Raw genomic sequence first — 22874 nt, forward strand, 5'->3', positions numbered from 1 at the left:
TATTTGTCGCCGAAACTTGTTTGGGATAGTAAAGAAATAAACGAATAACATTGTGTGTTGCATCAAGGCAGACTCAATTTCTGATATTACTGTTGGTCATTACTCATTTTGATTAACTGATACTTATTGTCATTTCTCATTTTTATTAACAATGACAGAATTGTACTTATGTCATTATCATCATCTCGTTTTAATTCATCCATTAGTTTTTCCTGTTTTACAAGTTCATCACTAACGTTTTCCTATTCTTGTCTCACGGCACTAGTTAAGTCTCCCATGCCTGTATTATTCCATATTGTCCTAGAGTCTTCATTCACTGTCATTGTTAATAATTATACAACGAAACACTTCCCAAGAAAAAAAAAATTAAGAAAGTATTTCCAGGACATAATTTTGTGTAGTTTAGACATTATTAATTGTTCACTTTTCATTTTAATTTTATTCCATCCTTTTCTTCTTCTTGTTTGTGAACTCCTTTCTTGCTGTTATTGTTGCTGTTTTTGCAGCTGTGGTTCATATCTGACTGAAAATTTTCACAATATCTTTTAATCTGCAAAAAGAAAAATAGGCCAACACAGTATTCACATTTCACTTTCAGAAAATTCCGGATGACGCCAGAATATTCATACTGTCCCCACAGTCTTGTTGCCCAATGTTGAACTTAGTGATGTTTGGAGTAAGCTAGTAATTTGGGCGGCTGGTCACATTTTCACAGCGCTTGGCCCACTGAGGTAGGGACGCACTGCAGTGAATGACACGGACAGTCAAATTTTAATAACCATTCCAATCCCGGGATTGGAATGACTCCTTACCCTCTCCCTTAAAACCCACATCCTTTCGTCTTTCCCTCTCCTTCCCTCTTTACTGATGAAGCAACCCTGGGTTGCGAAAGCTTGAAATTTGTGTGTGTGTTTGTTTGTGTTTTTTATTGTCTCTATCAACATACCAATGCTTTCGTTTGGTAAGTTACAGCATCTTTGTTTTTAGATATATTTTTCCCATGTGGAATGTTTCCCTCTATTATATTCATAAGGATTTATATACATTGACATTTAAACATTTTCACATAGCTTTGTAGTACCGTCAAACGGGGTGATTTTGGAAGGTTTTGTAATTATTTTGATTGTAACATTCATATATATTGTTAGATTAAATTGATTGTTATAGAAGTGGTTGGGTATATGTGTAACGAATAAAATATCCCAGAACCAGAAAGTGTATGTGTAGGTGGTATATTTATCTGAGGCAGTTAAATAAAGTGTCCGAGGTCACCCCATGGATTGGGGTGATTTCGGACACATGTGTTTTTTAAATCTCTGTCCGAAGTTACAGTATATAGAGGGTGAATTCTACATGCTTTTTATTTGCTTTTGGTGACATTTTACACATTTTAAGGCAGCCCTTTGTTACGACTAAGTGATATGGAATGATATAATGAATTTTATATATTACAGAGAAGTTTTTATTTTGCAAGAATTTAAATAAAGAGTCTCTTCGTTCGCTTTTGCGCGATTTGTTTAATATTTTCGCTTAAGCGAATGCGAAGATCTTGACGGTCGTTTGAGTAATAAAGGCACCCATTCTTCTCCTGGCAAATTATTTTGAACTTTCTTCTCTTTTCGGCCAGATTTATCAAGCTAGCCTTTAACTAAATATCTAATATCCAATTTAGTGAAGGGAACTCCCCAATGTGCAGCCCTCAAGATACCTTGCTTCAACATTTCTTCTTCTTTATTTAGCACTGGCTGTCCTCTGCTTGCTGCACTCTATTTTGTAGGGTTGATTTACGTATACCGTACACATCACATGCTTTTCTGTACGAAAATTTACCACTCTGAATATCACGAACAGCTTTATGTAAAAGTTCCAGGTCATAATTACACCGTACTGTAGCACCTCTCCTGCTCTTACATGTTCTTGGCGTTGTCCGAAATCGCCCCACACAGTACACAGTTTTACAAAGACTGTCATTATTTTATAACCTTGCACGAAATTGTCTCAATGCTGTTAGCTACAGAGCGCGTCGACAATTACGGTTACAATAAGTTCCTGCTCGGCGCAACAATAGAAAGTTTCCACTTTACAATAATGCATGGATTTTTAACACTGAGACTGTTTGTCAATTATTCACCTAGGGAAACAATTGACGCAAAATAAAAGTTGTGGAAAGCAATAAATGCAATCTTGTGTTTAAAATAACTGGCGCACGGATGTTGAAATAAGTAACTATTTGTTTCTATGCAGTAGCAAGGAGCAAATAAGCCATACTGCCAGAATTCGCACCGGTGTCCGAAATCGCCCCATTTGATGGTAGTGGTTTTTACATCTTCACTGCAGTCTCGTTCACTTCATATAATCAGAGTTCAGATAGTACATGTAACTCACGATAAAGAGTTTTATTACACCACCTAGCAGCACCAGAAGTTGTATATCCAGAAATGCACACGGGTATGGATGCATGCTTGTTAAAAATGTTGTGGCATTTCTGGAACATTTTTTCAGTGTTGATTCCTTCGGAGTTTGGTGTACAGCTTAATATTGACCTTGTCTCCCCAACAATGTACAATAATGCTGGCGTGGTGGCAGTGGCTATTCTGTCTTCGTTTTGACTTCTTCTCCGAAAATGACCACTTAAAAATGTAAGTCCTCATGTCATCGAGAGACTGAGATTAAGACATAACACAATGGGAGAATGAAAGCTTGTGACTTATGCATATTATAACTTTTAATTAACACAATGCTGAGAGAGTGCAATTAGATATGTCTTTATTGCACCAGCTCAAAAGATGGACAGACACAGAGATCGGTGGTAAAAAAATATATATATATATATATATATATGGATAGTTCAGCTTTAAATTTTGTGTTAGCTTACTCAGATAATTACACTGCCCTACAGTATCTTTACCGCATGGGATGGTGTGAATAAGAATCATTGCAAACATTTTATTTATATGTGTAGGCCATTTAAAGAACCTATACCACTGCCCCCCACCCCCATCCCAGGTCGCTCTGTGGCCGAGTCTTTTAAAAGGAAAGGTACTGTCTCTGGTTCTGGTTCTCCTGCCCTTTCCCCCTTGGCCACTCCCTGGGAGGAAGGACAGGCCCACCGGCTTGGGGCAAAGTACTTCCCCCGCTATTTGGTCTGTTCTCGAACCGATGGGGGGACGTTCGCCACCTCCAAGCCCATGTTCTTTGTTCAGCATATCGAGGACATCTTTGGGGAAATCGAGGCTCTCAGTAAAATGCGTTCAGGATCCGTTCTTATAAAGACCACCTCCGCCACACAGTCGGCGGCGCTCCAGGCGTGCGACCGACTAGGGGACATCCCAGTCTCCATTGTCCCGCATCTGGCATTGAATAGGACGCAGGGGGTTATTTTTCATCGGGACCTCCTGCTGCAATCTGACGAGGAGCTCAGGGCCAACCTGGAGCGCCGAGGCGTGCATTTCGTCCGGCGAGTCCAGCGCGGCCCCAAAGACCGTCGCATCGACACCAGGGCCTTTATCCTTGCCTTCGAGGGGGACGTTCTCCCGGAGAAGGTAAAGGTGATGTGCTACCGGTGCGACATGCGACCTTACGTCCCGCCTCCTATGCGCTGTTTTCGGTGTTTGCGCTTTGGGCACATGTCGTCACGGTGTGAGGCTGAGCCCCTCTGTGGCGATTGTGGATGTCCTCTTCATGAGGAACATACATGCACCCCACCACCTCGGTGCGTTAATTGTCCTGGCATCCACTCGCCTAGATCCTTAGACTGCCCCGCGTATCAGAAGGAGAAGAAGATTCAAGAACTCAAAACTTTGGATCGTCTGTCTTATTCTGAGGCCAGGAAGAAGTATGACCGCCTCCATCCCGTGACGTTGACCACTTCGTTTGCCTCAGTCGTGTCCACTCCTTCCATGGTATCCTCACCCCTATCCTGTCCCCCCTCCACCTCCTCCCCCCATCCGGGGTCTATGCCTCCGCCTCCCAAATCCCTCCCTTCCAAATCCTCCTCCCCTGTGGCCCCTGCCCCCTCTGCCCCAGGGGCCACCCTTCCCCCCCCCCCCCCCCCTCCGCCTGAGAAGCGATCCTCTTCTCAGCCGTCCATCGGGGAAACGTTCCGGACCCCAGCTTCCGAGGTCCGGTGTTCCAAATCGGACCCCGCGCGTGAGGACCTTCTTCGGGTCCAGCCCACCATCCCTGTGCCTCCTCGGACTTCCAAGAAGGCCTCCAAGAAGAAGTCTCTATCCCCCTCTCCACCCTGGCGCGTTTCGTCTGACGCTCCATCCGTGAGTCGCTGCTCCCGGCCCCCCTCAGTTTCGCCAGGACGCTCTGCTGCCAGGCGCTCAGCTGGCCTCTCGTCGGCAAATAATGCTGCCCCTCCTACACTACCCGGGACAGCGGCCGCAGACTCAATGGAACAGGATCCGCCTCCTGCCGGTTGCAGCGTTGTTCCCTCGACTGGCCCTCCGCGGCCGTCGAAGTGACCAGCTCTTCCCCCGTCTCGTTCCCCCTCTTTTTTGACTAGCGATGGCCTTGTTACATTTGAACATAAGAGGTATTTGATCTAATCGGGAGGAATTACAACTGCTCCTCCGCCTGCACTGTCCGCTCGTCCTTGGTCTCCAGGAAACCAAGTTGCGCCCGACTGACCGTATTGCCTTTACCCACTATACCTCGGAGCGGTATGACCTCACCCCTGTGGACGGTATCCCAGCTCATGATGGGGTCATGTTGCTCATTTGGGACGATGTCTATTACCATCCCATCCCATTGACAACCCCACTCCAAGCAATAGCTGTCCGTATTACTCTTTATGCCTTTACTTTTTCTGTTTGTACCGTCTACACTCCATCGTCATCCGCAGTTAGTCGGGCTGACATGATGCACCTGATTGTTCAGCTTCCTCCGCCGTTTTTATTGTTTGGCGACTTCAATGCCCATCATCCCCTTTGGGGCTCTCCTGCATTCTGTCAAAGAGGCTCATTCTTGGCAGATGTCTTCGACCATCTCAATCTTGTCTGCCTCAATACTGGCGCCCTGACTTTCCTTTCGGACTCTACTCATACCTACTCCCACTTGGACCTCTCGATCTGTTCTACCACTCTTGCCTGTCGGTTCGAGTGGTATGTCCTTTCTGACACCTATTCGAGCGACCACTTCCCCTGTGTCATTCGTCTCCTGCACCACACCCCATCCCCACGTCCTTAGAGCTGGAACATACCGAAAACTGACAGGGGACTTTACTCCTCCCTGCCGACCTTTCCGGACCACGATTTTCTCAGTTGTGACAGTCAGGTCGAATACCTCACGGCTGCTATCGTCAATGCTGCCAAACGTTCCATTCCTCATACTAACTCTTCACGTCGTGTTTCCGTCCCCTGGTGGAATGAGGCTTGTAGAGACGCTATCCGTGCTCGATGACGTGCTTTACGCACCTTTCGCCGCCATCCTACGTTGGCGAATTGTATTGGATACAAACGACTCCGAGCGCAATGCCGTAGAGTCATCAAAGACAGCAAAAAAGCTTGTTGGGCCTCTTTCACCAGCTCCTTTAACAGTTTTACTCCCTCTTCTGTCGTTTGGGGTGGCCTGCGCCGGCTGTCGGGCATTAAGGCCCACTCCTCGGTACCTGGCCTGACCTCAGGTAATGAGGTCCTTGTTGATCCTGTGGCTGTCTCCAACACCTTCGGCCAGTTTTTTTGGAGGTTTCAAGCTCCGCCCATTACCACCCTGCCTTCCTTCCCAGGCAAGAGGCAGAAGAGGCTCGGCGACCTTCCTTCCACTCGCTGAATCTGGAAACTTATAATGCCCCCTTTACTATGCGGGAACTCGAACGTGCACTTGCACTGTCCCGGTCCTCTGCTCCGGGGCCAGATGCCATTCACGTTCATATGCTGGCACACCTCCGGTGGGCAGAAGCTTCCTTCTTCGTACCTACAATCGCGTCTGGACCGATGGTCAGGTCCCCATGCGTTGGCGTGACGCCGTCGTTGTTCCTATACCCAAACCCGGGAAGGATAGACACCTTCCTTGTAGTTACCGCCCCATTCCTCTTACAAGCTGTGTCTGTAAGGTGATGGAGCGCATGGTTAATGCTCGGTTAGTCTGGATTCTTGAATCTCGACGGCTACTTACCAATGTCCAATGCGGCTTTCGTCACCGCCGCTCCGCTGTTGACCACCTTGTGACCTTGTCGACATTCATCATGAACAACTTTTTGCGAAGGCGCCAAACGGTAGCCGTGTTCTTCGATTTGGAGAAGGCTTATGATACCTGTTGGAGAGGAGGTATCCTCCGCACTATGCACAGGTGGGGCCTACGCGGTAGCCTGCCCCTTTTTATTGATTCCTTTTTAACGGATCGAAAGTTTAGGGTATGTGTGGGTTCCGTATTGTCCGAGGTCTTCCTCCAGGAGAACGGAGTGCCTCAGGGCTCCGTCTTGAGCGTAGCCCTTTTTGCCATCGCGATCAATCCAATTATGGATTGCATTCCACCTAATGTCTCAGGCTCTCTCTTTGTCGATGACTTCGCGATCTACTGCAGTGCCCAGAGAACATGCCTCCTGGAGCGCTGCCTTCAGCATTGTCTAGACAGCCTATACTCATGGAGCGTGGAAAATGGCTTCTGGTTCTCTGAAGAGAAGACGGTTTGTATCAACTTTTGGCGATATAAAGCGTTCCATCCGCCATCCTTACATCTCGGTCCCGTTGTTCTCCCATTCGTGGAAACAACTAAGTTTCTAGGGCTCACATTGGACAGGAAACTTTGTTGGTCTCCGCACGTATCTTATTTGGCTGCCCGTTGTACACGTTCCCTTAATGTCCTCAGAGTTCTTAGTGGTTCATCTTGGGGAGCGGATCGCACTGTCCTGCTTCGCTTGTATCGGTCCATAGTCCGATCGAAGCTGGATTATGGGAGCTTCGTCTGCTCGGCCATCCCTCTTATGCCGTCTCAACTCCATCCACCATCGGGGGTTACGTCTTGCGACCGGAGCCTTCTACACTAGTCCCGTTGATAGTCTTTACGCTGAAGCTGCTGAATTACCATTGACCTACCGGCGTGACGTACTGCTGTGTCGGTATGCCTGCCGGCTGTTGTCAATGCCCGACCACCCCTCTTATCAGTCCTCCTTCGCCGATTCTCTCGACCGTCAGTACGGGTTGTATGTGTCTGCCCTGCTGCCCCCTGGAGTCCGCTTCTGTCGCCTGCTTCGACAATTGGATTTTGCCCTCCCTACCACCTTCAGCGAGGGTGAGAGCCCGACACCACCTTGGCTCCAGGCTCCGGTTCATATTTATCTCGACCTCAGCTCACTCCCGAAGGAGGGCTGCAGTGTATTGCTCACGGTTTGTCGAACTTCGTGCTCGACTTGCCAGTCACACCTTTATTTACACCGATGGCTCCAAAACTGACGATGGTGTCGGCTGTGCCTTTGTCGTCGGGGCCGTCACCTTTAAATACCGGCTCCTCGACCAGTGTTCCAGCTTCATGGCCGAGCTTTTTGCTCTCCATCAGGCCGTTCAGTATGCCCGCTGCCACCGCCATTCATCGTATGTACTCTGCTCGGATTCCCTCAGTGCTCTTCAGAGCCTTGGAGCTCCCTATCCGGTCCATCCCTTGGTGCAACGGGTCCAGCAGTCCCCCCATTCTTTTGCTGCAGATGGCTCTCCTGTCAGCTTTCTGTGGGTTCCCGGCCATGTAGGAGTGCTTGGGAATGAGGCTGCAACCAAGGCTGCAGTCCTCCTGCCTCGGCCAGCCTCCCATTGTGTCCCGTCATCTGACGTTAGTGGGGTTGTTTGTAAGAGGCTTGTGTCGTTGTGGTGGGATGCTTGGTCATCCCTCCAAGGAAACAAGCTCCGGGCAGTAAAACCACTCCCAACTGCTTGGACAACCTCCTCCCGACCATCTTGGCGAGAAGAGGTCCTTCTGACCAGGTTGCGGATTGGGCATTGCCGGTTTAGCCACCGCTACTTGCTCTCCGGTGACCCAGCCCCGCAGTGCCCTTGTGGTCAAGCATTAACAGTGCGCCATGTTTTACTGTCGTGTCCCCGCTTTAGTCAATCTCATGTTGTCCTGTCCCTGCCATCTACTTTACCGGATATTTTAGCTGATGACGCTCGAGCAGCTGCTCGTGTTCTGCGTTTTATGACTTTGACTGGCTTGTCCAAATACATCTAACTTTTTACTTACTTTATCTGCATCCTTGTCAGGACTTTCTGGTGTCCCCCCCTCCCCTTGAGTTTTACTAGATTCCATGTGCTCTAACAACTGTGACTGGGCGCTAATGACCTCAGTAGTTGAGCACCCTTAAACCCACCAAAAAAAAACACCCCCACCCCACCTCATTTACTCCCAGAACGACATTACATAATACATATCTAATTTTGTTTAATGTACACTTTACAAATTATTACAACAACTACTTACAAATATTTGTAAGGTTTGCATCAACAGCTGCATTCGAATTCATAGTCTACAGTTCAGTTATTGGAATGTAGCTGCTGCTCCTGTGGCATTGTCCTGCATGTGCACCTCGCGTGACGTATGCTGCACATGCACTTGCGTTTGTTAACACTGTAGTTAAGATGAGCTGTCTATGAGAGCGCTATAATTTTCATTTGCTTACCCAAAGTCAATAAAAGCGTTCACAGCATTACTGCAATTTGGTGTGCTGGGGCTTGTGCATAGTGGAACCATCGATGCTGTGGTGAAGAGGTTAATCCTTTATGGCCCAGGCATTTGTCCCATTGTAATCCACATGTTTCGTGTTTTAACCAGGCTCACACTACCAGCATCTTGAAGACAGTTAAGTGGGTTCAGGGTAAGTCTCCAATAACTTCATTCATTTCCATACCCTCTCTGTGGTAGGATGTCTGGTTGAGACCAGAGTCAGCCAAGGTTATAAATGTTTGTTACTGCCCAGCACTAAGCACATGTTTTTCTTGGAAACACATAGACTTACAGGTTTCTAACCTTCACAAAATGTGCGTAGCACTTTTTTAGTTATTAATTCACATACACACTCCTGGAAAACACATTCAGCTTTATATTGCATAATGGTTTCTACATTTCAGCATTCTTACAATAAACTACGTACTGAGGTTTTAAAATATGTTGACACACCAGGTTTGCATATTTCTCACTCTGTGCATATACATTTTCATATGGCATTTACATTTCTTTACATAAATATTGTACAAAAATTTACATGATCACTGTCCAGAAATGACATACAAGACAGTTAATATTACATACATTTCTTTGATTTTATATCACATAACATTTTTCTGTTTTTGCATTATCATTTTTATTACAATTTGGTCTCTTGCATTACCGTTTTGAATGTTCATTTGTAAACAATGTGTACTCATAGTCTCATCTTACTTTAACATTACACAGCTTGTCGTTTTTTCATTTTCCAATGATTTTTGATATAACAAATGGCACTGTGTCCAGCGGTTGCCACTTTGCGAATCAACATACCATACTCCGTCAATTTTGGATGGGTCCTAAGGAGTACTTGTTGTCCCACATGGCACTTTACAGTGGGTCCTAATTTCTCATCATACAATTGTTTTCTGTACTCTGCCTTTTCTTCAGTGCTAAACACTGCCCAACATATTTTTTCCTCAGGCGATACTTTTTTTTCAGGCACCTTGGGTACAGGTTTTTTCCAATTGTCTACTTGTCTTTTGTCAAACAGCAATTCCATAGGTGTAAAGTCGGATGAGCTATGTGGGAGATTGTTAACAACTTGCTGGAATGGGATAATGTAGTATATCCATGTTGTATGTTTGTGAGGGGTGTGAATCTGGATAAATCTGTTAAATTTGCTAAATAACCTCACTGTGGGACTTGCTTCTGGATGAAACCTGGATACAAATATATGTTTAACATTGAGTGTGTTCATGCCTGTAAAGTATGACATATTGTCTGTCAGTATTTCCGGTTTGCCTACTCTGGGTAGATAATCTGTTGTAACCCTTCTGATGATGGTGCTCGCAATCACTGACCACAGAGCATCCAGTTTGACATACTTGGAGGAAACATCATATAGCATAACTATGTATCTTACACCTCATTTCCCTTGTGGACACAGTCCAGCCATGTCCAAGGAAACTATCTCTAAGAGTCTTTTATGCAATATCAGGTGTAGTTCAGTTAGTTTCACCTTATTTGTGTGCTTAGTCTTCTGACACCCAACACATTTCCGCATTACCTGCAAAACTTTCTGTCTTAACTTTGGATAGTAATAATAAGTGCTTATCTTATCTAGGCATTTGAAGAAGCCGTAATGTTCTCTAACATTGAAGGTGTGTAATATAAAGTTATTGACATGATCCCTTGGTAAACAAACATACCACTGGTTCTACTCTGCGTGGTGTCGATGAAATAATACATCTTGGTAAATCATAAAAAAAAATTTCGAACTGTCATTACTGTTCTGCAGAAGTTTTAGCCTGAGATTTTTGTCATCTGGGATCCTTCTGTTGTTGTTGGTCCACGCTTTTACACATCCTAACACAATATCCTGTTGGGTATTATCTTTCATCAAGAGAACTTTGATTTCTGAATTGTTCTCCATGAATTCAAATAATTCATTGATACCTTGTGGTAGCTTCAGTAAGGCTTAAGCAGTTATTTTTTGATTACCTTTGATATACACAGTTTCAGAATCAAATTCCTGTGAATAGAAACACCACCTAGCGATCATCCTTCAAATCATATTCCTTAATGTTGTCAAAATCAGTTCGGCACTGCTTGGTCTATAACCAGGTGTTGTTTTTCTGTGGATGATTCAATAGAGAATCACTATTTAAAAGCTGCTGTGGTATAAATTTCCTGAAGAAAGATACTAATCCAAGATATCTCTTCAACTGTTTCTTGTTTTGAGGTACGGGGCAGTGCTGATAGTATACAGTTTCTCAGGTTGTGGAATAATGCCTTGAGGTGATATTGTGTGTCCAAGGAATTCAACCCTTTCTTTATCGAAATGTGACCTCATTAGGGTGGCTGTTTTTCTGTATTCTGAAAACCTGTATAAGACTTGAGCCAAGAGCCATATGTGTTCTGACCCCATGGGGATAGCAGTCACTAGATCATCAACATACACAGTGACTCTACTTAAGAGCTCATGGCATAAGACTCAATCTAAAGCAGAAATAAATATGCATGTACTGTTATTTAAACCCTAAACAGCCTTGTGTTCCCATCAGACCACCAAAATTAAGTGCTGTCGGCTGGGCTAGCACTTGGATGGGTGACTATGTGGTCTGCTGAGTGCTGTTGGCAAGCACGGTGCACTCAGCCCTTGTTAGGTAAACTGAGGAGCTACTCAATTGAGAAGTAGCAGCTCCATTCTCGTAAACTGACATACGGCCAGGATAGCAGTGTGCTGACCAGATGCCCCTCCATATCCGCATCCAGTGACGCCTGTGGGCTGAGGACAACATGGCGGATAGTTGGTACCCTTGGGCTTTCCAAGGCCTGTTCAGATGGGGTTTAGGTATGTAAACCAAAAGGGAGAACACAGAACTCTGAGCTTCTGCCCCCACATACAAAGGCAGTGTACTTAGGGCTGTCTTCATGTAGTGCAATTTGCCATTTTGAGACTCTGACGTCTTTTATGGGGAGGTACTTAATATTAGGGAATTTTGGAAGTTGTTCTTCCAGGTTGTCAGGCTGTGTCCTGACGGACACAGTAATTTTATTTATTTCTCATGTGACAAGCACTAGGCAGACACTCCCATCTGATTTTGCTAACGGCCAAAATGTGGCTACAGTAAGAAGATAAGGATGGTTTGTATTATTTCCCAGTTTAGCACTCTATTGATCTCTTTCCTCACAGCCATGTCTTTGACCCATGCAATGGGGTAAGACAAAAAGCAGAAGGTTTTGTGTGGGTACACCTCCATTTTGTACTTTTATCCTTTGATTATGCCAGGGCCTCATTCAAAAACAGGACCATAATGTATTCAAAGATCCTGCAGTTCTACCTTTTTTTTCTGTAAGTCACACAGTCTCAGGGCCTATTTCCTCTTCTGTGATAGCTCAACTCCCTGTATGTTTACAAACATGACAATAGGACAGAAGAATTGTATTCGAATGTAAAGGGTGTGGCATTTGATATGACTAGTTCTAATGAATATTGTTGGTTGTTCACAACAAAATGACATTTCTCCATACCAGTGTCAATTTGTGCTTGATACTTCCTAGAGGTGTCCATGCTGGTAAGGCAGTTTTTTAGCCTTTCAACCACAAGAAAACTGCATTGTAAATAGAAGCTATCAATTTGATGGTCTGCAATTTTGTACCTTTAGATTTGCCTCATACAGCTGTTTGGATTTTACAATTTTGAATTGGAAGCATTGGTATGTATACGTGTTTTTGTAATTGGTCAAACAGACCCTGTGAAATTATATTCATGGTAGCTCCAGTGTCCAGTACTATGGGTACCCTTAAATCAAGTATTTGTGCATTGATTACTGCCTGTACTGTCTTCTTTTTCATTTACATGGTTGGTAATATCTTCCTGACACAGGTCATCTTTGATATCACCACAGTTGTCATATCAATGAAAACAACTTTTAACTAGTTCCACGCCCCCACCTCTATTACTAGAAGACAAGTTAGATTTTTCCGAATTTCCGTGAGCACTGACCACCGCGTTATGGGTAACCTCAACTATGTGCATATTATGCATCTGGTTTCGCCAGTAAGTATTTTGCATGGCTCTTGATCTGAAATTTCGATGTCCCTGGCTGCTATTGCTGATTATATTCAGGCAATGGTGGATTATTTTGTTGCCCACTGGCCATTAGTGTCTTTGTACCCCTCCGCCCCCGGTCAGCAATGCATTGTACATTTGCTGACCATAATCTCTCTGGCATTAAATCCTGACCGATTTAAATTCTGTCCTTGGTTATTTTTGTAACGTTGCTTGAAGTTTTGCCCCTTTCCGTTGCTAAATTGGTTCATGTTGGTTTTGCTGTGAGGGGACTGTCTGCCAACTGTGTTGGTTGCTATTGCCATTCCCAAAGTGTTATTTGTTAGTTCGTGTTTCGTCTATCTGTGCACTGTCACTTTGTGGATTCACAGGTCTCTCTTCATAAATAACCTCAGTGGAACAAAGAAGTGAGAGGAAATTCTCCATATCGTGCTCACCAGTGGTGATTAATTTCTCATGTATATTAGCTGGTAGTTGGCTTTCCAAAAATTTTAGGACATCTGCATGTTATACCAGTTTTGTCCCGTAACAAGTTTTATATAGATGGTTCTAAAAGTATCTTCTGAGCCCTCCATGTCTATTGCTATAAGGCATTGGATTAAACACTTCACGCATCAACCTCTCTTGTACTGCAATGAACCAGTATATGTCTAGGAATGCCTTTTCAAACTGTTCGTACAGTGTGTAAACTTTTAGATGGCAGACCTCTCCCTAGTCCTGAATCGATAGAAGTCGGTAAACTTCGGGAGGCTTCGGTTGGCACGCAGTTTCGACTGCTGCCAACATTACGTAGCTGACTGTGTTGTACAAGGTAGCCATTGTCGTCTGCTTCGTTATTGTTTTGCGCTGTACTGTTCTGCGGGTTTTTATTGTGCAGTTGTGCTAAACATTATCAAAATGGGTGAAGAGGCAGTTGCTGGCCCATCTCGGGAGTCGCCAACAGCACCTACTAGTAGGCCTATGGTTAGGAGGTCTAACAACCCTACCACAACAAAGATCAAAATTCAATAATGATTGTGGTGTTGCTCACACTGCTAAATACTGCATTTTCGGGCAACAACAAAGTTATTATGTGGCAGGTGTCATTAGAGCACAGTTAATAAAGTCATTTCATGTAATAATGAATCAACTATGCACTCATCTTTTCGTGTTTCCCACGCTGGTCTCGTTGTAAAATCATGGCTCAATCGTCGAAAATCTAGGTGGTGATGATTCCAAGCTTGGATGCAAAGCGGCCTAGGTTTTCTTATGCGATATTCAAAAGTTTTATAGATGTGTTTCACAAACCATTCTTGAAGATTACACTTTTGCAGGACAATGGTGATGTAAAAAAAATAATCAGCACTCCGAATTTAAGTTACACTTCTTTTTTATTGCTTTTGTTGCAGTATCACATAACACACAAAACATCACTTCACAATACAAAACATACTGGAAAACGTCTTCCTCACTGTTAAAGTTCACATTTTATAAGCTGACTACAATACGTGTGTTTCCAACATGACGTCCAAGACTTAACAAGTCGGACGCAAGGTCCGACTTTCTAATTACCGCTTACGCGCCCAAAAATCAGAGTTACAAGTACGACAAAGATAATAGTGACAAAAGAAAGAATACACATAAGAATAATATCATTGCAATATAAACATATCGATGTATCAAAGCACCTCTACATTAATGAAATCAAATCTGAATGTTGTCTCAGAAATATGTCAACTACTTTACAGAAACACATTAGAATGTTGCTGGTATCGAGGGGTTGAGTTGAGGTGGCGTAATGGTTACATAATTCAAGTACCATTACAAAGGAAACCAGTATTACATAGCGATGCTCGCAAAATTATATTGCGTGTGATTGAATGCTGCGAAAGGGAAAAGGAGCAGAAAAAATTGCTTTACCCCATTTACAAATCTTCAGTGAGAGCTGCTACATACACAGGACAAAGCATGCATAGCATTGGAAGATTCAAACAGTTTTCCAAGAATCATCCTGGCGTATCACCACAAATGCCTGGCAAGAAAAGGTGAGTTTCCATTTCAGATATTTTGTTCATGATCACTTTGAAGAAGCCCCCTATTTCATCTGAATTACCGTATATTTCATTTTTTCCTTGCTACCGTATTGCTTTGTATGGAAACACCACTGGTTACTGTATTATTTCGAAACACATTCATATTACAGTACATTTCCAAATTCAAAAAAATACATGCAGTGCAGAAGGCATTTTCTTATAAATCTTTCTCTCTCTTTCTCTCTTTTAACTTAGGAAAAGAAGTGGAGAAATCGAAGTAATGATCGATGATTTCAACCAGCGTGTCATTCTCAACACGATAGCGGAATTTTATTCATTGCGGAAGATTGTGCCAAGCCTGCGAACACTGCTTCTAGTTTTGCACGACAAAATAGTCTGGAAGTGGAGTATTGTCTCGCTGAGAAAAGTATTTTTGTCTATGGGTTTTCGTATGGCATAAGGTGGAAAACAAGAGGAATGTGTTGTTAGAACGTCCAGACATTGTGAACTGGCGATCTCGTTTCATTGCAATCGGATAAATGGTTTTTGAGCGCATAGTAGACAAACAAACATACATACATACATTTTTATATATATAGATTTTAATGTACATGACAATTTCAGTTTCGTTTACGAACAACATTTAAAGCGAGTTTTAGTTCCAAGCCTTTCATCTAAGCACGACGCGCAATTTGTAGTGCCAGCACTGCAACTGGTAGGCGTGCCTTGTCCCCCCTCCCCCCCCAACGGCTCCTCTCCCGTCCCCAGCCAATGCTAGCTTCCTCCTCTCCCGTCCCCAGCCAATGCTAGCTTCCTCCTCTCCCCGCACTCCCCTCACAACTCTGCCGTCTTACAGTTAACACACTATAAGTGTGACATTTTTCCGTCATGTCAGTGGCTCACAGTAATACATCATCTCGTGTGTAACCTACCACAAAGCATATCTTCTGTGCTTAGGTCCAATTCCTTGGAAAAAACATTTCGGAAGCCTCTTATGAACACAGCTGGGTTTGTTCACTTACCTTCATAAGAAAAAATCGGACATTACCTGTGTCATAATAAGCCTTCATCCACAAGCAAAGTAGAAGGGCATGCAGCACTGTCCGTTGCCCGCATGGAATTGTTTTGATGTATCAGATCGTATTTCAAATACATCTGTACAACAGGAGCAGCAGTTGGCAGCACCTGCTGCATGTTATAGTTGTGATCTATTTCACCTGAAAGATTAAAGTGCAGATAGATGTTCGGATTATCTGTTCTGTCTGTTGACACCTAATAGCTTGGGGCTGAATGTTCCCTTTCCTTTTCAAAGTTATTAACGATGTTTGTCCATAATTTTTCTTCCACTGCTTTCAAGCTCTGATCGGTTTCAGTTCTTAGTTCTGTTTTCTGTCCCTTCACTGCTTTCTCGATCACATCTACATAACCCTTGTGTTTCTGGACTACCTTCTGCACCAGGGAACTGCATTGGTCTAGCATACCAGCCTCGGCTGTCTTTATTTATCCTTTCTTGCTCCTTTTTCATGAACTGAGTATTTAAACTTGCAATATTTACTTGCAATGACAAAACTTGCATCTGTTTAGGTAGACCTTTGTGCGCTGTTTGCAACCCATGTTTAGGTAGACCTTTGTGCCCTGTTTGCAACCCATCAACAGTACCTGCAAGTGTTTGTACATTCTGGCATGATTGTGACTGCTCCTGCTAGATTTTTGTTTGAGCCTCGGTTACCTCCACCACCTTTTCCATGAACTGTTCTCGTGTCTCAGCTACAGATTATACTTTTCGGCTTAAATTATTTATATCTTCTGGCAAAGCAGTGAACAACTGTGTTTTTAGGTCTTTCCCCAACTTACAAGTTTATCACGTAATTCATTTGAAAGATCAGCACGCAAATCCGTTGCCAAGTCGTTGAACTGTTGTGCTATGGTGGTTGTGAAAGTATCAAGAAGTTGGCTTTTGCTGTTCAAGTAATTCCTTTTGTGTATCTGTCTGATGTTTTGAAAAATTGTTAAATTTTTTGTTTTGTTATTTTGAAAAATTGTTAAATTTTTCATTGATACTTTGCTAGTGTGTTTGATTGTGCTCATTTAGTTTATTAAATTTTTCGTTTTGTTGTTGTCAAAAATCATTAAATTTTTCATCACTACTTCATTAGATTGTTTGTTTTTGTTCTTCCTTAAACTTGTTCTTGAAATCATTGAAACTTTGTTTAAATAACTGTTGTAACATTTGCATCATGATCGGGTTTTTCTGATGCATGCAATGCACTCTGTAAACCACGTTTGCATTAGGCATAAGTGTGGCAGGCAAAGAATGCTTTTATAAGTCCACACTGTCGTGCTTTACATTTTCACAAAAGAAAAATATACTCCCTGGAGAAAATTGTGACCCTGTCTCATGTACTGTCATCATCATATGGTTTAGAATGATCATGTTACTATCATCTGTGTCCGTGTTAATTGAAAAATATAATTGGTCATCGTCACTGCGACCAACATTTTCGGTTTGGATTTCATTTGTTGCCATGTCCATGTTGGTGGCATCTTGTGCCTGGCTATCTGGCAGTGGACTGCCAACAATGTGCCTGTCTTGTGCAATAATTTTTTTGAAAATTTTACAAAATAATAAAATAAATGAATACTTTTGAAAATGAAATATTCTGTTTGTAATAGGGAAGATACCACTACGAACCCTTTTCAGTGGCGTCTTGCTAACATGTATCAAAATATATTGTCAGTGTAGCTCAATTGTAGGCACAAATTTCTCTCCCTAACATTAATTTTCTGTGCAAATGTCTATGTATTTTAAAGGAACACTTCAATTTGGGAATTGGATGAGGAAGGGTACTATGATCACTAATGGTAGAGACACTACTAAGCGCAGTCATGTACACAGTGGATCGTGAATTTTTGTACCTTTTTATTAGCTTTCTCACTTCTTCCGGAATCAATTTTTCAATTGATTACATTTAATCTGAACGTAAGGTAGCTGTCTCCCTGAGTCTGAGGTGAAGGGTTTGAACTTTAAAGGGTGTGGTTGGTGCCTGTTCGGATACTGGACACAGTACACCATCTAGAGAAAGTGACATTGCCACAGAATTGTTGAGATAGTTGGGAGAACAACCCTGGTAAAACTGTTCCATCTGGTAGGTGAGATATATCAAACAGGTAAAATGCCCTCTTACTTCAAGCAGAATGTAACAATTACATTTCCGGAGAAGGCAGACTCTAACAGGTCCAAGTATTGCCAAATAATCAGTTTAGTAAGTCATGGCTGCAAAATACTAATTTGAATTATCTACAGTAGGACGGAATGTCAGTTTGGGTTTTGGTGAAATTTGGGAACACACATAGCAATAATGACACTTTTACTTATTTTTGAAAATAGATTGAAGAAAGCCAGATCCACGTGTATAGCGTTTGTAGATTTAGAAAAAGCTTTTGACAATGTTGACTGGAATACATTCTTTGAAATCTTGAAATTATTGAGAATGAAATACTGAGTGTGAAAGGTTATCTACATCTTGTACAGCGACCAAGCTGCATGTCAAATGACATGACTGAGACAACATTGTAGTGTTTCCCCAACATTATTCAGTCTGTATATTGAATATGTGATAAAGAAAACCAAGGAGAAGACATGTATACTTTGAGGTTTGCCAGTGACACTGTAAATTTGTCAATGATGGCAAATAGATTGGAAGATCAGTTGAGTGGCATGGATAGTTTCTCGAAAAGATATTAAAGATGAGCATCAAGAAAACTGAAACTAGGGTAATGGAGTGCCATCAAATACAATCGAGTGATGATAATTGAATTGGATTTCGAATGAGACATTTGGGCAGCTCTGAAGGGGTACTGCATTGAATTGAGGAGAAAAGAGCTGTAGGGCATAACTTGATGAAAAGGACACAGCATGAGTCTTCATGGAGCAGTTAATCTGATAGTGGAGAGAAGTATGGGGATAAAAATTGTCAGAGGGCAATCAAGACTTGAATGCAGTAAGCAGGTTCAAATTCAGATAAGATGCAGCAGGTATGTAGTGACGAAGAGATTTGCGCTGGTTAGACTAGCAAGGAGAGCAGCACCAAACCAATCTTCAGGCTGAAGACCAAAACAACAAATTGTGAATATTTCGTCTAAGTGTGAAAGGTGCTGAGACTATCCCACCAGTGGTTAAGTAAGGAAACTGATTTTTGTTTGAAGTTGCATTGATAAAATTAGTAATTAATCCCATCTCCCCACAGCATCCTGCATGGCAGTGCCAGATAAAAATGCCCATTCACTCAGCGACGAGGATGACCTTTGGGGTGCACAAATTTATATTGTACAGCTGCTGATGTACTTTTATTTGTTTATTGTTAGTTTATTAGGTCTCCTGTTTTCCTTACTTAAATCTAACAACACTTGTACCACATACAGAGTTCTGTGTTTTTCTTCTCTGATTATACAGGGTGTTTCAAAAATGACCGGTATATTTGAAACGGCAATAAAAACTAAACGAGCAGCGATAGAAATACACCGTTTGTTGCAATATGCTTGGGACAACAGTACATTTTCAGGCGGACAAACTTTCGAAATTACAGTAGTTACAATTTTCAACAACAGATGGCGCTGCAAGTGAGTGAAAGATATAGAAGACAACGCAGTCTGTGGGTGCGCCATTCTGTACGTCGTCTTTCTGCTGTAAGCGTGTGCTGTTCACAACGTGCAAGTGTGCTGTAGACAACATGGTTTATTCCTTAGAACAGAGGATTTTTCTGGTGTTGGAATTCCACCGCCTAGAACACAGTGTTGTTGCAACAAGACGAAGTTTTCAACGGAGTTTTAATGTAACCAAAGGACCGAAAAGCGATACAATAAAGGATCTGTTTGAAAAATTTCAACGGACTGGGAACGTGACGGATGAACGTGCTGGAAAGGTAGGGCGACCGCGTACGGCAACCACAGAGGGCAACGCGCAGCTAGTGCAGCAAGTGATCCAACAGTGGCCTCGGGTTTCCGTTCGCCGTGTTGCAGCTGCGGTCCAAATGACGCCAACGTCCACGTATCGTCTCATGCGCCAGAGTTTACACCTCTATCCATACAAAATTCAAACGCGGCAACCCCTCAGCGCCGCTACCATTGCTGCACGAGAGACATTCGCTAACGATATAGTGCACAGGATTGATGACGGCAATATGCATGTGGGCAGCATTTGGTTTACTGACGAAGCTTATTTTTACCTGGACGGCTTCGTCAATAAACAGAACTGGCGCATATGGGGAACCGAAAAGCCCCATGTTGCAGTCCCATCGTCCCTGCATCCTCAAAAAGTACTGGTCTGGGCCGCCATTTCTTCCAAAGGAATCATTGGCCCATTTTTGCAGATCCGAAACGATTACTGCATCACGCTATCTGGACATTCTTCGTGAATTTGTGGCGGTACAAACTGCCTTAGATGACACTGCGAACACCTCGTGGTTTATGCAAGATGGTGCCCGGCCACATCGCACGGCCGACGTCTTTAATTTCCTGAATGAATATTTCGATGATCATGTGATTGCTTTGGGCTATCCGAAACATACAGGAGGCGGCGTGGATTGGCCTCCCTATTCGCCAGACATGAACCCCTGTGACTTCTTCTGTGGGGACACTTGAAAGACCAGGTGTACCGCTAGAATCCAGAAACAATTGAACAGCTGAAGCAGTACATCTCGTCTGCATGTGAAGCCATTTCGCCAGACACGTTGTCAAAGGTTTCGGGTAATTCCATTCAGAGACTACGCCATATTATTGCTACGCATGGTGGATATGTGGAAAATATCGTACTATAGAGTTTCCCAGACCGCAGCGCCATCTGTTGTTGAAAATTGTAACTACTGTAATTTCGAAAGTTTGTCTGCCTGAAAATGTACTGTTGTCCCAAGCATATTGCAACAAACGGTGTATTTCTATCGCTGCTCGTTTAGTTTTTATTGCCGTTTCAAATATACCGGTCATTTTTGAAACACCCTGTAAGTACTTCATATTATATGAAAATTGTCATTTTTAAGCCAAAGTGAGTGTTCTTTAAATAAAATGTTAAACTGGAGCTGCTGTTATGCTACCTGTTATTCACATTCCCAAACATATTTAATGACGAAAGTATTAAAAATACATTGTTTTATATCTTTCTCATCTTTGTTTTAGAGCTGGAATAACTTGTGACACTTCTAAATTAGCTACATTGACACTAACTTAAGTTTAAAAACAAGCTTGCTTCAGTTTTCAGATATAGGGGTGTCAAAGACTTGGATTAAACTGAAATATATTACTTAATTTATTTATCATGTCAAAAGTACAGAAATTTCAAATAGAAATATTTAAGTGTTGACATAATTTTACACAAAAGAAGACCAAAAATTGGAGACTTCAGTTGCATTTGGTGTAGCTCTCATAAGGTCTTTCATGGTGCAGGTGGTTGGTGATGAGGAACACTGAAGGAAATGGCTGTTAGCCTATTCAGTGCCACGCGGGGTTTCTCTGTGGACTCAGTTCTTTACCCAAGTCCACAGATTGGCCTTGCATCTTATTGAGAGACCTCCATATTGACCACTTCTCCGAATGTCCATGAGGAAGTTCTTCCTTTGGAGCCATCCGTTCTCCCAAATACCGACATTTCTCCCACCATCGCGAGATCCTTGCCGCATATAGATTCTTGATGAGAGACTCAGTGGTTGTCAAGAAGCTTTTACTTGATTTCAGCCTAGGACGTGCAGGCTGACGACCATATAGTGGATGGGCTTCCTTTGTTGTGGGCTTACTTTTCTCATATCTCACAGCTAACTCGTGTCAGATTTCAGGAGGAGCTGTCAGCAAGCCAATGGAATTTGTCCACAGGAGTAGATCTTAAGGAACACATGATAATCTGGCAACACTCATTTAGAGCCACATCTATGTTCTTGGCATGGCTGAACTTGTACCATACCGAACATGCATATTCAGCAGTGGAATAACTTAGAGCAAGCATGCTTGAGTGCACAGTGCATGGATTAGCACCCCATGATGTACCTGTCAATCTTCACACTGTTATTTCTGGCTGCCACTTTCTGTTTAGTGTTTAGGCAATGCATTTTATATGTTAGTGTGCGATCCAGAATTAGTCCAAGGTGTTTGGGAGCAGGACTATGTTCGAGTACGATGTCTCCCCAGGAGATATTTAAGTATCTATTTGCCTGTTTATTCTTCATGTGGAAAGTGCAGGTCTGAGTCTTGGCAGGATCAGGTTTCAAGTAATTCCCATGAGAGTAAACAGAAACCTAAATTCTTGCCTGAGTAGTGGTAGTGCAATCATCAGCATAAATATATTAATATGAAAGCATGTTCTAAAATTTATGATTCATGAGAAAAATTACACATTATTAACAAAAAAAAATATTTTTTCCCCTGTTTTCAGTATGAAGCGTCCTCCTCTGGCAACTCTACAGTGAAAGGCAACAGTTATGTGGTCCTTTCATTGAAATCAAAAGGAACTGTCAAAATGTTGTGTGAAAAGAGGTATGCATATTAGTCATCAAACTCTCTCTCTCTCTCTCTCTCTCTCTCTCTCTCTCTCTCTCTCTCTCATAAACATGATTTTTTTTTCAGGGATGCAGAGCAGTTGCAGACTCTCAGAACTATCATTTGGTGGGTTTTAGATTACTACATTAGAAACGAAGGCTCCTCAGGAAATGAATGCAATAGGACTGTTGACAAGTTCCGGGAGTTTTTGCTTAAAGTATTAGTAGATGTTCTGGCATACAAGAAATAAACAGATTAAGAGTGATCATCAGGATCTTGTAAATATTTTTGTTATGTGTCAAAATGTAAATGATGTTACAAATGTATGTATCTTAGATAAAATTCTTGGTAAAAAAGAGTCTGTTGTCTGATGTAGCTGCTGATGATGATGTTCTTGCGATTTTCAGTGATAACGAAGATTACATACAAAGTTATATAAAGGTTCAACCATTGACCAACACTTCAGTAGTTAAAGTACAGATATTGCATTTGTGTTGTATTTCTTTTGGCTGATAGATATTTCTGTGTATACCAAATTATGTTGTATTCTAGCAGTGCAGCAAGAAATATAGGTATAAGAGTGAGTGAGTGAGTGTGATTATGTTTGTCTGCTCGTGTCTGTGTATGTG

At 42.6% G+C, this 22874-nt stretch overlaps 1 protein-coding gene across 3 annotated transcripts in view; it reads left to right on the top strand.

Moving 5' to 3' along the window:
- LOC126263140 (ATP-dependent RNA helicase DHX30-like) overlaps positions 1-22637 on the top strand; it is a 304491-nt gene extending 281854 nt beyond the window's left edge. The window contains exons 15-16 of one of the 3 annotated variants that reach the window (XM_049960170.1): positions 22142-22242; positions 22333-22637. In XM_049960170.1, coding sequence (XP_049816127.1) covers positions 22142-22242; positions 22333-22495 — 264 coding nt within the window. In that variant the 3' untranslated portion in view covers positions 22496-22637. The remainder of the gene's footprint in view (positions 1-22141; positions 22243-22332) is intronic. The other 2 variants (XM_049960171.1, XM_049960172.1) reach the window with 2 other exon arrangements.
- Positions 22638-22874: the final 237 nt, after the last annotated feature.

Source organism: Schistocerca nitens, chromosome 6 (assembly GCF_023898315.1).
Source record: "Schistocerca nitens isolate TAMUIC-IGC-003100 chromosome 6, iqSchNite1.1, whole genome shotgun sequence".
In the NCBI taxonomy this organism is placed as follows: domain Eukaryota; kingdom Metazoa; phylum Arthropoda; class Insecta; order Orthoptera; family Acrididae; genus Schistocerca; species Schistocerca nitens.